The sequence below is a fragment of the Phyllostomus hastatus genome, unplaced genomic scaffold, assembly GCF_019186645.2.
Source record: "Phyllostomus hastatus isolate PE091 unplaced genomic scaffold, TTU_PhHast_1.1 phas_contig_148, whole genome shotgun sequence".
Classification (NCBI taxonomy): Eukaryota; Metazoa; Chordata; class Mammalia; order Chiroptera; family Phyllostomidae; genus Phyllostomus; species Phyllostomus hastatus.
Window position 1 is genome coordinate 16,569,946 of NW_025333607.1, and position 14,772 is coordinate 16,584,717.

Consider the following 14,772-nt stretch of genomic DNA (forward strand, 5'->3'; position numbering starts at 1 on the left):
TGGCCTCCACGCACGTGAGCCTCACTCCTGACTCCTCGCAAAGGAACACAGGGTCTGTTGCCAGGTTAACTCCTTCGGGCCTCTGCGGGAAGTCTTTGAACATCTTCGCTGGAGAAGCGTTTCTGTGACACATTTCCCAGAGCGGCATTTACGTACTGCATGAAGCCTCACGGACATGTCTGGACGTCCGCAGTGGATCATTCCGACCCCCATCCTTCTCTCCGGGGATGTGTCAGGGAAGTGACAGACCCCGCGTGGCCAGGAGAGGCTTTGTTTGGAAGGGCTCCCGCAAGGGAGGACGGCGGCCGCGGCTGCAGGTGGACGGCCGCGGTGGGGAGGACGCTGTGACCACAGCATCTGCTAGCATGTCAGGAATTACAAGAATGAGACCCAAATATTTCTTCTCTTACAGGAAGATATAAGAAGAGCTAGAAAGGACCCGTGCGGGGAAGTGGAAGGAAAGGCAGCATAATAGACAGTAAGAGCTCCAGGTCTGACCCCGAAGGCGGCCTGCTCTCAGGCGGAGGCGTTCGGGAAACGCTCCACGCTGGCTGCACTGCAGGACCTGGCGGAAGGAGACAAGCTTAAGCAGAGTTTGGTTAATGAGCACGGTTTTCCAGTCGATCTACGGGGGCAGGCAGTTCTGCTAATCATGTGTGAGGGGAGCAATGGAGCCTTGGGTGGGGGAGGGCTGGGTCTGGCCCTGCCGTAGGTAAACAAGGGGAGTGTCGGCGCCTTTCACCCAAGTTAGGTGGGGAAGAAGCTTTTATTTTCATTCTGGACTGTACAGCTCGTTTTACATGAAAGTACTGTTGATATGTAACATTATATGAGTTTCAGGTGGGCAGCATAGCGATCTGGCATTTCTATACCTTACAACATACTCACCACAAAAAGTCCAGTACCCGCCCAGCACCATACAAAGTCACGGTGGCGTCATTGGTTGTACTGCCTCTGCTGTACTCGACCCCCCACCCTGACCTACGTTATAACTCTGTAAGTTTGTATCTTTTAACCCCCTTCACCTTTTTGCCCATTCCCCCACCCTTCCGGCAGCTATCGGTTTTTCTGTATCCGAGTCTGTTTTGTTTGCTGATTTTAGTTTGGTAGATTCCACATATAAACAAAGTGCTTTGGTATTTGTCTTTCTCTGACTTATTTCATTTAGTATAATAGCCTCTGGGTCTATTCAAGTCATCACAAATGCCAGGATTTTGTTCCTTTTCATGGCTGAGTGATATTCCTGTGTGTGCACATATGTTTGTGTGTGTGAGGCTTCCTGTGAGCCTCTCTGCTTCCTCGACTTGCACGTCTGTTGTTTCCTTTGCCAGGTGAGGGCAGTTTTCAGCCACTATTCCTTCAAATAGGTTTTCCCTCCTTTTGTCTCTCCTTTTTTCTCCTACTGGGCCCCCCTATGGTGCAAGTGTTAGTACACTTGATGTTATTTTCCTTTGTTCTTTTTGCATTAAGCTATTTCCAGAACAGGAAAGGGTAGGGGGATCTTTGAAACTGTGCTGTTGTCCAGGGTCATATGTCTCAGGTTAATTTCAACTTTGGCCTTGACATTACTCAAAGATAAGTTGACCTTGGGGAATGCTGTTAGGAAATGTAGCTTTATTAGGATGTTGGAGTAAGTCAAAAACTCTGCCTTCCAAGTGGCTTGCATTGATGTGGATGTCTTAGAGTTTCTTAGTCTAAGGAAAAGGAATATTAATGATTCAAGTAGATCAGAATTCAAAGGGAAGACTCAGGGCTAAATAATAAATGAAAGAATGCACTTTTCCAACCCTGCTCTCTGTGCCTGTGCTTCCTCTGGTGATTCAGGAAGATTATGTAAGTCCTTGGTCATCAACTGCTTTAGGGGCCCAGTTATGTACTGCTTTTGACTTTGCAGACACAGCTGACAAGAGGTAAGCATCTAATAGTGTTTTAGGCTCAGAGGCTAAGTCTTCTGACCTCATGAATCAAAATCTCCTGAACTCCCCGACTGCAGCCGTCTGGACATGAAAGAGAAAAACCAAATTGTCCTTCTATATGACTGTGTCACTAGGAAAGGCCAGTGGCCTACTGCAGCTGGAGTCTGTGCCTGGGGCTCGGGAAAAGAAGCGAGATCTACCTGTTCCTCTTGATTCTCTTCCCTCTAGACTACGGAGCATGCAGGTGGGCAGAGAGACACAGAAGACCACCCCTGAGCCAGGGCCCCACCGCACTCACACCCACAGAGGAAACACCCTTCGACGCAGTGAATGCAACCATAACAATGTTGATTCACCCGCCATGGGGCCTCGCGGGTCTTCCAGAAGGCCCTTTCACCCCACGTGAAATCCACGATGAGCAGAACCAGCAGATTAGTGAAAGAACATATAATAAGGAAATGTAGATTTTCAGGGCACTAATGAAATTTGCTTAAGCACCTTCTCCATTTATAATAGTTTTGCAATTGAAGCTATTACCATATTGTCTGAGATGAGAAAAAAAGTATTTCTGCCATGCCCGTTCCCCAAATCTGTGCATAAACAAGCCAGCCCTATAGTCACGAAGTTCAGCCTTCCATGAGGAGAATAACACATAAAAATGAACATAGAAATGATAGAAATAAAACTTCTAAGCTGGAAACTGACTTTATTACTGTTAAATCATGTGAATGATGTCTAATTGATTTGTATTGGGCTGGAATCTTCTATTCCAGAATGGTGTTCCTCTATTTATCACAATCTTCTCTATGACATGGGAACTAATACACTGCTTCATTAATATTTACAGTCTTTCCCCAGCTTTGGCTCAGAGATATTTAACATTCTAAAACATAAGCATTGATAATTACATGTTTTACATTTTACTCTAATTTCTAATACTGCCAAGATTATTTAGTACAGCTAACTTTTTAACTATGTACTCTTTTCTCTCTTTACCATTAGCATATCAATCAAATTTGCATTATTCTGGTTTGCTCATTTTATTAAAAGCGAATTCCAGGCACAATTGACTTTTCATTTGTTTAACAAGTGAAGAAATATTTACCCTGACAGCCATTGCATTGTAGATATTCATCTTCATAGCACAATATGCTATCTGTGGATCGAGAAAAAAAAAAGATGGCATACATTTCAGTTCCACAAAGACAGTGCAGCCTATTTTTACATATAAAAGATAAGAATCTTGATACATAATACATAATAAGAGCTCTGGGCTTAGAAAAATGAAATCAAACTTTGTATTGAAGAGATAGGCTTCCTAATACATAATGCAGGCTTAACCAGAAAAATCCATGGCAGTCAAACTAGGAGCTAATGGAGATACACGACCGTAAAATGCTCTCCGCTGAGTTGGGCAGTCAATGGCGCTCTGCTGAGAGTAGAATAACAAAGCAGAAATATTCACAAGTGCTGGTGACATGCAGTATTGTATGATTTATTCACTGGGGTTCTGTTAGCCAAAACTCACAGAAACATAAAAGGAATTCATATTTCAAGACGTCTGGTTTAATGAAAAATTCAAAGAAATGCTGTCTTCAGTCGAAATCGTTCAAGGATCTGTACGCAGCGATGGGGCAAAATTGTGCCTTCCAACCATCTGTACAGAATGTTACAGACTGAGCAGCCTCCCGAGCAATCCTCGGGAATTTTGTTTCTTTTAACATTCATTTTAACGCCGTAAAATCATAAATACAATGACATCATGTTACAGCAAATCCCCTGACACAGGGAAGACGTCCTGAAGTCTTGGTCGCTTTCCAGGAGAGACACATGTGCCTATTAATACGCAGAACTCTGCTGCAGCAAATTGCCCTGTGGGGCCATAACTTATTTCAGTGAAATATTGTTTTAAGTGAAGCTTTCATAGCTGTCCCATCTTTGAATTAAAAATGTAAAATGAACAACATTCATGACAGGACAATAAACAGTAAAGGGATGAAATACATATATTTTTTTTCAACCCCACATACAACTTGATCTCTTTTTATTCAATCAAAACTCATTTGACTATTACAACTTGAGCCCAGGTCATAGGAGTTCAGGCAAAATCAGAGATGAGGGCCCTGACCTCCTATACAGGGGTCTTCTCCCCTGCAGCAAACAGGGACTTATATAAAAGAATTTCACTGCAATTAGTATTGTTTGAGTGGCCTGCTCTGATCCAAAGCAAACTGTCTGTGCTGAGCAGCAGGGCCGGATTATTTGTCAACAGTCTGAGCAATTAAGAAACAGTTGGCTGCAATATGTTATTTACAAATGAACACAACGGTGTTACTTCATTTTAAATTCCCTTTCTTTGTTATAACAATCAAGGCATAATTCTTGGCGCTGGAGGTGAATTCAGAAATATTTACTTTAAACTCCTATTTTGTTCAAGTCACATCAAGGCAGGCACACACATTAGATATTTTTATACAGAAGAAGCACATTGGTAAGTTGTAGATTTTAAAAAATTGGGGTTCAGAAAAAGATATTTCTTATTTTTATCATATTGCCACTCAGTCAGCGTCCGTGAGGTGCGTGAGCTTTCAGGCCGCAGAGCTGGGCTCAGGCCCTGATGCCGCGCTCAGCAGCCGGGCGGCTTTGCACAGCCCCTGAAGGTCTCCCAGGCTGGACTTCCACCCTTCCACAACGGACATTGCATGCTTCCCGGGGCTGCTGCGAAGAGTGCAATGAAATAAGGGGGCCTGGGACCCAGTGATGCTGGTCACGGGAGGGATGATCACCCTAACCCTAAATAGAATCCAACATGTCTCCGAGGTTGAGTTTTATTCTGAATGAGGAAAGAGATACACCTGTCCCTAAGCCTCGGCACTCTGGACGTCGCAGTCACAGGGCGGAGGGGCACAGCGATGCCAGTGGAGCAGCCCCACGTAAGCCAGGAACTGGCTGACGTTACTCCTCTCCTCAACTCTCCAGCCCAGCTGCTTTTGAAAGTATCAAACAAACAAAGAAACAAACAAACAAACCCCTGTGTGAGACCTTTTGGAGTAATAGGGCTCTATAACCTTGACCAGATCAACTGGCCTTATTTGCCACCTCGGGCGGGCAGAGAAAACACGTGTAGTGAAGTGAGGACAAGGGAACCCTCAGAGACAGTGCACGCGGGGACCGTGGGGACCGCGGGGCTGATGAGCCCGAGCCCCTGCTACTCCCCACGTCGGGGTCGTCCTCCTCTGGTGAGCTGGAGCAGAATCATTAATATGCGTCGTTGTCAAATCGTCACGAGTGTTTTGTGCGCATGCTTGGCTGGCCTTGTTCGTGGGCACCCGGTACCGATCTGGCCGTTACCGACAGCTGACTTTTAACGCGACCTTTATTTTTCCACCAAGAAATTAAAAGCCAAGGGCCTTATTTCTCACAGTTACTGTTAACATAATATTTAAAAGCAGGTGATTATTAATATAATCATGCCATAATTACAATGAAAATCTGTTAATGTAGTTTTAAATTAATACTAGTAAATTAGAGTTTGAAGTTATTCAAACTTTGGTGTTTATTTTAAAAGGAAGACCCTGAAGGGGGAAAAAATACATTATGTTTCAGTTTTGGGCTTTGACACTAATGGGTGATAAATGTTGACTTATTAACTTATAGCTGATTTGGAAGTCCTATAAAAATTATAAAAAGAGTTGGGCATTTGCTCATCTAAGGAAGAAACACTTACTAATCTAGTTAAGAGACACAGAGGCAAGCATGTCGATCTCATCCGCTTTAAAAATAGTGACCAACAATTTATTTATTTTTACAAATCAGTAAAAACTCCGCCGGCATTTATCCTGACAACATACAATAGAATGGGATAGGGGATGACAGCCTTTGTCCCATTTAAAGTCAATAACATTCTTTTCCATTATCACTCCTCCAAACACTAACAAATGAAAATCTTCCTAAGCAGCAGCAAAATGGTAAGCAGAGTGTAAATATTGTAAGCCTTGATTTTTAGCAATAAAGTGAATTATTTTTGTAATTTGAAAACGAATCTTTTAAAATAACAATTCTTTATAAATAAAATGTCTCTACCATAAGGCTCCTAATGCCTTAAAAAATTTTAATGACATTCTGTCAATGGGGTTGCCATGCATATGTTATTCACTGAATGATCTCAATTAAAAAAAATACCATCAAGCAGTTTGGGACTATGGTTATATATATTTACTTCACAATGATGCACATAGAATTAATCATGTACATTAGGGTAATGTTTATACTTAGCTGCTCTCAGAGTGTGGTGATTAAAAAACAGTGTATTTTATCTTAAACATAATGCAAACCATATTACAGTAACTTATAGAAAAGAGAAGGAAACATAAAAGGAGAAGACATAGACAGCTGTCCTGTACAGGTTGTACTGATTAATTCCTTCAGGTAACACTCAGAAGTGCCAGTGCTCCAAGAAAGGAGAGGAAGAGGTATTTCCACACGTGTAGGGCACTGTCACCTGCAGGAATGACTGTTTCCACGTCACCATTCATGAAGTAAAGCCAGGAGCAGAAGGGACAGGCTGCGTAGAACATTACACAGCTGGAAACAAGAAGGACCCCGAAACGGCAGGACCCCGGCGGGGTCCGAGGGGAAGAGCAGGAAGCGGTAAAACGACGGAGCCAGCGTTCACAGGTGTGGAACAGGTGTGCGTGAGCACACACACCAGGTGACCACGCATCCTCTGTTGATGAAAAGGAAGAAGCAGAGCCCATCCTTCCCAAGAGGGACAGATGTGCGAGGCTGTGAATCGATGGGCGCATTTGGGCGATGTCACCAGACACAGCGGCGGACAGTCGGCAGGAAGGCCTGGAGTGGAGGGTGGACATTTCAAGAAGAAGCAGAAGCCATAGTCATCCAGGAAGCGAGAGAGAGTCAGGTCACAAAAGCCTGGGATACTGCTGTTCCCCGGGGGGTCAACGGGGGCACCGTCCTGGAGATGGTGAGCCACGTCAGGGCTGGCTAAGCTGGTTGGTGCCACTGTGAGAGCCACGTAAACGCTGGACGGAAATATTTGGGTGTAGTGGAATTTAAAGGGAGGCTGTCTAAAAACACAGAACCTACCTAGAGAGATCCCAGGACTTCTGTTTCTTCCCAGTCCACTTGCCATTTGATTCTGCCACATCTGAGACTGTCGACAACTCCTTGACCAACAGTGTTCTCCTCTGCTTCCTGTGATAACGGTGTCTCTGCCTTTCTATTTATCATCTCCCTGTACCTCCCTTTCTTCTGCCTGAGTCCTACCGCGAGCATTTCAAAGCCTCCACCCCTGGCCCTCTGCCTTGCTGCTCAGCTACTTTTTCCATCGGGGAGCAAATCCTGTCCTCTTGTGATGATGGCTGCAGAACCTCCGTCTCCAGCTCTGACTCTTCGTCTAAGCTCCCTTCAATAGTGCCCTTTCACAGGCAGCTGTGGGATGCCCACGACGGCGTTCCAGCCACTCTGCAGAGAGAGCGAAATCTCCTTACTAGATACCACCACACGGAGGTGTCCTAGCATCACCGCAGACTCGGAGCTCACCACGTCTTCCTGCAGGCTTCACCGAGCTTGCCCTTCCGAGTGTTATCTCCACCCACGCTGTCGTCGCCCTGTCGTCGTCGTTGTAACCACTAATCAGCTTTGCTGAGATAAAGATGCAGCCACCTCCGTGGCTTGCAAAACAAAAAAGTTTCTGCCTCCCTCACATTACAGTGGGCCGAGTCCCCTTGTTGCCAGGCTCCGCTGGTCTCTTCATCTTAGCTCAGGAAAGGAAGAGAGAAAAAGCCACTTCCAGCCTCCCTTTGGGGGTAACACCTGTCCCACTGTCCACAATATCTGGCTGAGCTCGGAGGGGGGATGGATCATTGTCTCATGAGAAAGGGGAGGTGAATACTTTTAACACACGTTGCTACCCATCACCAGCCCTGTTGACCGTAGCAAAAGTCTTCCAACTTACGCCCCTGTGGATCGTTCCTTGATCCAGGTAGCAAAAATGTCTGTGGGCTGTCTGTGCAATGTTCGCTGTGAAGTGTCCGAGATACAGAAACAGAGAGGACAGTCTCAGCCATTCAGATGAGGGAGGGAAATAAAGAACACGCTGCACCCTTGCGGATGGATGCCGAAAGGAACCCAGCGTTCCTAAGACACGCCTCCTATCCTGTTCGGCTTCAGGAGATCAAGGTAGGCTCAGAGTTAAGGAAAGTCTTGAGTGGTAACCAGGGATTCAGACCAACCGGCAGCCTGTCAGAGGGGGGAAGGACGTTCCGGGGGCAGAGTACACAGAATCTGCAGGAATCCTGCAAATTGTGGCGATGGCCAACGGCTTAACGTGTCCGAAGCGTGTTTGCACGGGTGCAGGGAGGAGAAGTCAGGTCAGGTAAGAAGCAGTGTGAGACCACGAAGGAACGGACGCGTCACGCCGGAGAGCGTGAACTTGATGCTGTGGGCTATGGCCAGGAGCATGGCAACAGGCGCGGGAGCGAAATGCTGAAGTTCGGATTGGAACCCAGAGACTCTTGTGGGGAAAAGTGGGAAGGATTTCATGACCCGTAGGACACAGAGGTTAGGGAGAGGGGGGTGGTGGCTAGTCTAAGATGACTGATTCTCGGGCTTAGGTTTCCGGTTAATCGGCTGCACCATTGACCCGGATAAAGGAACCTATCAAGGGGAGCACATTTGCCAGCATTGTTGTTTGAAGGCTCTAGTTATTTAATTAAATCTCAGATACTAGAATCTTCCTCTAAGTAGTCCCTGTACTGTAGTAATATGTTTTAAAAATTGTCTCTCTCAAGGTGGACTCTTATCAATTAATTACATACGTCTATTTTTCCTTATCCTCTCTATACATTTTAATTTCACTTTGGTGCAACTAATCAAGAATAGATGAAGAACAAATTCAAACTATCAGAACATAGAAACAACTCAGAAGATTAATGAAGTGGTCCACTGATTAGAAGCCTTTCCATGTTGTATCAAGAAAATTACCTTTTCTTTCTTAATTTCCTAAAACTCAACGAAGCTATTAGTAGCCATGCTACTATATACTTCTGCAAGTCTATCAGTGGTTATATATAGTTGTGGTATGCTGTATTTCTTAAGGCAAATCTTCAAAACATTCCAACCATCACTAATAGAGGATGGGAAATAGCACAGAGGAAAACTGTCACATTTTTAGGTTTTGTACAAGTAATTTGGGGCACTTCAGTTTCACTCATGATTATTGACTGTGCTGTGGGATTGGCCGGGGATTAGCCTAAACGTTGGTGGTCCAAAAATGCACAGGCTACAGTGTCTGCTCACCATCCAGGAAGTAGAGAAAATCATCAACAACCGAGTATGTATAAATGCATACCCTGTGAAAGGTATTTTAACAAAAATAAAACCTCTGGTGCAGTTTGGGTGCAAAGAAATAAGTCATTGGTTCTGCATGGAAAAATCAGAAAAGGCCCCTCCACAGAGATCTCATACTAAAAATAAATCCAGTTTTGTCCTTATATACTTATCCATAAGTAACTTTAAAATTACCTATAAATACGGCTGAAGTGAATAAGTTATGGCATGTGGAATCATTTTGATGCTAACACATACAAATTTTATAATATTTACCTCTACAATGAGTTGACAGTGCTGTCTTCCTAAGTAGCCTCGCCACCATTTCTGAACAGTGGTTGCTATTCTGTTTAAATACCTGAGTGAAAAATACGCTTATTAGTACACTTTCATTGAGACAAAAATATTTCTGAAAACTCGCTTACAGTATACCTTCCTGCAATTCAAAATATAAACTTCAAAGACAAATTGATGTGTACTTTCAAAAAGTAGGGAGTTATCATTGTGGGGTGTAATTTGTAAATCCTAGAAGCAGGGAAAAGGCATACATAACTATTCAGTCTTTCCTTGGGGCTTTTGATTAAACTTTTAAAAAATTTTCAATTATTTTTCAATACTTACTCTCTAACATACTTTTTGATGTTAAGAGTCTAAGACAGGTCACTGTGGCATGTTCAGAAATAAGCCAGGCACTATTGATGTGAATCATTATGAGAATTTCGAAATCATTCTTGAGGACAAAAAATAGTTCCCCTCCTTGTCCTTTCCTTATATTACCTAGCCTGCAGAATTCAAAAAGACTCTTCGCTGCCATGTTCCTAGTTTATTGTGAATGAAGGAGAAAACTTCCCACTTTAATTTGCATGTCTGGTTCCTTATCGCTAATAATATAAGGCCATATGTAGTACAATCCACAGCCCACATTCTGAATTATTACCGATGAGGCATATTCCTCCTCCACCTTATCTAGGGAAATACTTTGTTAGAACCAAAGGAAAACTGAAGGAAAATTTGAGCACTGACTAAACAGTGGAACTGTTAAGAATCAACTTCGATCTCTTTGCAATAGCAATAGTATCATTCTGGTATCATCTATGTTTAGCTACCAAATTGTTGTAAAAAATTAGAATAGCTTCCTTTTTTTTCCCCCACCAGTCAATGAATTAATTGCTATAAGTACAAGTCCAGTTACCTGTCACCTCCTATGGAATCTGAAGAGAAGAATTTTATCAAGCAGGTTTATAATATTGAGAATTGTTAAAAGTTGAGAAATGGTCAATATAATTTAGCTTTTTGACATGTAAGACAAGATGACCAAAAAAGGTTACATGTTAAAAAGGGTGTCATTATCATGTATTCACTTCATTCCAAGTGACACAAGAGATCACTGGAAATGAGCCTGCAGCGCCCAGGCTACATTTTGAAAGGGGCATATATTCACGAGTATCTGCATGCCCCGCGACAAAGCCAGGGTACCTGATATGCGCCCGGACTCGGCACCCTCGGAACCAGCTCTGGATTTTAACTGCCGCGTCATTCTCCTTCTTCCGGAACACATCCACAACACTTAAAAAAAAACGAAAGCTTTTCATTAGTGACTAATATAATTCTTAAGCAAACCAATCTGTTGAAGTTGATCTTTAATTTCTTCCAAAATGATCATTATAGTGCAGATGTCATTTTAAATAAAATTAAAGTACTAAATAGAAAAAAGCATTGAGAAACCATGAGCTATGTTTCAAAAATTAACCTTTCTCTGAGGGGCCACGTGCTTTCAACAGCTTTACTTTTTTTTATTTTTATAATCGCTTATTTTGCAACTAATTAATTTCCCAGTGACGTTATAAAGAAATAAAACAGTACTGTGCTAGATTTTCATGTTTTGAAAAACATATAATTTCAATTTACTATTTAAATACCACTATATCACGCGACATTAAAATTCTTACATATTTCACTCTGGCTCGCGTAGCTCAGTGGATTGAGCGCAGGCTGCAAACCAAAGTGTCACAGGTTCAATTCCCAAACAGGGTACATGCCTGGGTTGCAGGCCATGACCCCCAGCAACCGCATTGATGTTTCTCTCTCTTATCTCTCTCCCTTCCCTCTCTAAATATAAATAAATAAATTTAAAAAAAAACTTTACATATTTCATTCAATGAATCAGTTCAATGAATTGCCTCAAAGGAAAATAAATCTATCACAGAGTGCCAATTGTAGATACAATTCTCAGAAAGTCTATTTCTGTTAAAGGAGGAAGGGAGAGAAACATCAAGCGGTTGCCTCATGTATGTGCCCCGACCAGGGACTGAAACTGCAACCTAGGTATGTGCCCTGACCGGGGTCAAACCCACAACCTTTTGGTGTGCGGGAGGGTGCTCCAACCAACTGAGGCTGCTGACCAGGGCTCTGGACTCATCTTATGAGTATTCCATGTGGGAGACAGAAGAGCTTCAAGTCCTTTCCTCCAGGGAGCCTACCCTGACTTCGCATTTTTACAAAAAATTAAGGGGGTCAACATGTTTTCAAACAGAGAGACATAACATGGTCTGATGTGGAAAAAAGATATTATAGTACAGTATTATAATTGTCTATATTTGTAAAAGAATTTTAACTGTATGTATACGTGAATGCATACACAGAAAAGCCCGAATTTGTGCAAATGACTTTATTAGAAGTGGCCGCATTTGGGGACGAGAAGGCCCAACGGTGGGAGAGCAGGACTCTGCAGCGTCCCAGACGCTAGTGGGAAACCAGCAGATGGGAGCCCGTGACTGAGCGGCGGCCGATGCCACGAAGGAGACGTGGCGACGACGTCAGCGTCCCGAGGGGCGGTGGCGTGAGAGGCAGTCGGTCGATGCTTCTGTAAAACACCGTCCTGGCCGGTAGTAAGATGCGATAGTGCAGGAAACAGATCGTCCTTCATGGCGAAAATAGAAAAGATACAGCGACACACTTGCTGCAGAGCCAGCAGAGCCAGCGATTCCAAGGAGAGGATGAAGAAGATGAAGAAAGAATATCTACTTTCATTCAACAAGGCCGAGGAGAAGTGGAAGTCAGGGTAATGGGGTAAAATGACTTCTTATGGTTATTTAACCCATTTTTACCATTGACAGTTAATATTACATTGGATCCGTTGTCCTTAATTGACTCCATTTAAATTACTGAGCACGCCTGCCTCTTTTTCCCCACCAATAATCAACTGACTACCTTTTACAAAGAAGGAAGAAAAATACGAATAATGTATACAGATACAACTGATGCTTCTTTTGAACTAATGTATACCTTGAACTTACCCTTTACTTAGAATTGTCCTTAGACATGCAAAAGATAAGTAATGGAATTATCTGCTTCGAGTTTATGTTTTCTGATCTCTGCTGGTGATAATGCTAACGTAATACATCATCAAGAGCAAAATTCAACTGTCCCACCTTGAAGTTACAAATAATAATGTATAAAATACAAGCATGCCTATTGCACTATACTTATCAGAACTATACATTTTAAAGGGAAACACTAAAAAATAATTCATAGTTAACTTACTGCTAAGTTTTAACTTATGGGCTGAAATTTGACTTCTACACACATTTATCTGTTGCCCCTTTTTTTCAGCCGCTTAAAAATGAAATTTACAGATACCTGAGTTCCCGCTGGGATGCTGAATACCCCTACACTATGTCATGAACTGCTAGACATTTTATGTTTAAAATGAAAAATGTGGGTAACACTTTATTTTAATGGTATATTAATTAGTTCCAAATTACAATGAAAATCCTATAGCAGTGAATAAAATATGACATCTACACGAATTTGAAATAAATTTATTATGATCAGTATTATTACAATGAATACTCAATGAATTATTAATGATGAAAGACCCAAAGTATTACCAGGAATGTAATAAAACATCAGGAAAAAGCTGGAAGTTTCCAGTCACATCATCTTCAACTAGAAAGAAGTACTATAACCCTGAATAACGCTGTATTCATGTATGTCATTAGTGGCCCTAAATTAACTGACAATATACAGAAAATGAAAATAATGGGTGGTTAAATATCTTTTCACTAATATGCAGAAGTGATGCATTTTACACATCAACGTACTGTAGTTTTGCTGACCTAGGTGTATTAGCTACTGAATAAATACTAGATTAAAACCCCAATAGTTCTTCCTTCTCATTATCATATCTCGTAACTGTTTTGGGCACCAGGAACAAAATTCCAATGTTAGCTGCCCCGTATGATGAGATACATTGATGTGTGGAATTACTATGATCAGAGTATCATTTCACCAATAGGTCTCAAGGACACCAACCTCCTTAAAGGCAGAAACGACACGCAATCGGTATTTCATGTTCTGATTATCACCCGTGTGCAGGATAAAAGGGCAGTGCTTGATGATGAGGAACTGGACTCCATTTTGGAAGTTAGAAGCCATGTTTTGTTTTCATTAACAACCCACATTATTATTATTATTATTATTTGTTGGGAACCACCCTTGACTGGTATCAGAAGCTGAAACCCCCGCCTAGGCTAAGGCTAAGGGAACACCCTTGGAACCGTTAGCCAGCTAGGAGACAAAAGCTTATCTCCCTGGCAGGAATGCTGCTTTATTCATAACTGAACCCCAAAAAGCTTGGTCGGTTAGCCAAAGACGGGTAAGATTCCCCAAGGGGGGAACAACCTAAGACAGGCACGATCACTTTGGGAGGCCCCCCAAAAGAAGGACTTGGGGGGCTGCAGCAAAAGGGGGTGATGGACCCTCGCTCCTCGGCTTTGACACAGCCTGAGTTCTCATCCTTTGGGAGAAAATCTCCTTATCTCTTGTTTGCATTGCTTCCCGTGCTCCACCTAAGCCTGAAACAATGACAGGGTGGTGCAGCCCTGTGCTGGAAAGGGCGGATTCCCCAGGTGATCAGGCCTAAGAAAGAATATGTAAATTACTGTGAAACCTTCTTTGTTTAGGATGCTCTCAGTTGAATGAAAGGGGTCCAAGGAGGAAGTTAGTTTGTTCCTCAAAGTCTTACAGCTCTTTTACCCCGACTCAAAATAGACCAGCAGAGTTCCTTGTTTTCTATAGTTCCTTACTTCCCCCTAATGAGTACTGTACTTTACCTGAATTATTATGCAAAATGAGCCCAATAAAAGCAGGTATGGATGGTAAATCGGGGCGCTCCCCACTGGGGGGGGTGGCCATTTCATCCCTACTTCCCCACAGAAACTGGTCTGTCTCTGTGCATGTTTTTTCTCGCGTGTTTATCGTCGAGCCATCCATAGCATTCCGTGATCACTGCTGGCCAGTGACCCACACAACAATTATTATTATTATTATTATTATTATTATTATTATTATTATTCACAGCTCAATGGATAATGAGCTACAAATACATTTACAGTGTATTTTTAAAATGGTTTATTATTTGTTTTTTCTACTCTTTCCTTTTCACTTCTCTTCACTGTATTTCCCGAACAATGAAGTCCTGAAGAAAGTGGCACGTGGGCAAGGA

At 42.6% G+C, this 14,772-nt stretch overlaps 1 protein-coding gene across 1 annotated transcript in view; it reads right to left on the reverse strand.

The window, feature by feature from the left end:
• Window positions 1-14,772, reverse strand: part of SPATA17 (spermatogenesis associated 17) — an 85,179-nt gene that overhangs the window by 68,481 nt on the left and 1,926 nt on the right. Inside the window, exons 2-4 of the mRNA XM_045817746.1 lie at window positions 10,743-10,832; window positions 9,543-9,624; window positions 3,022-3,072 (exon numbers count right to left, since the gene is read on the reverse strand). Coding sequence (XP_045673702.1) covers window positions 3,022-3,072; window positions 9,543-9,624; window positions 10,743-10,832 — 223 coding nt within the window. The remainder of the gene's footprint in view (window positions 1-3,021; window positions 3,073-9,542; window positions 9,625-10,742; window positions 10,833-14,772) is intronic.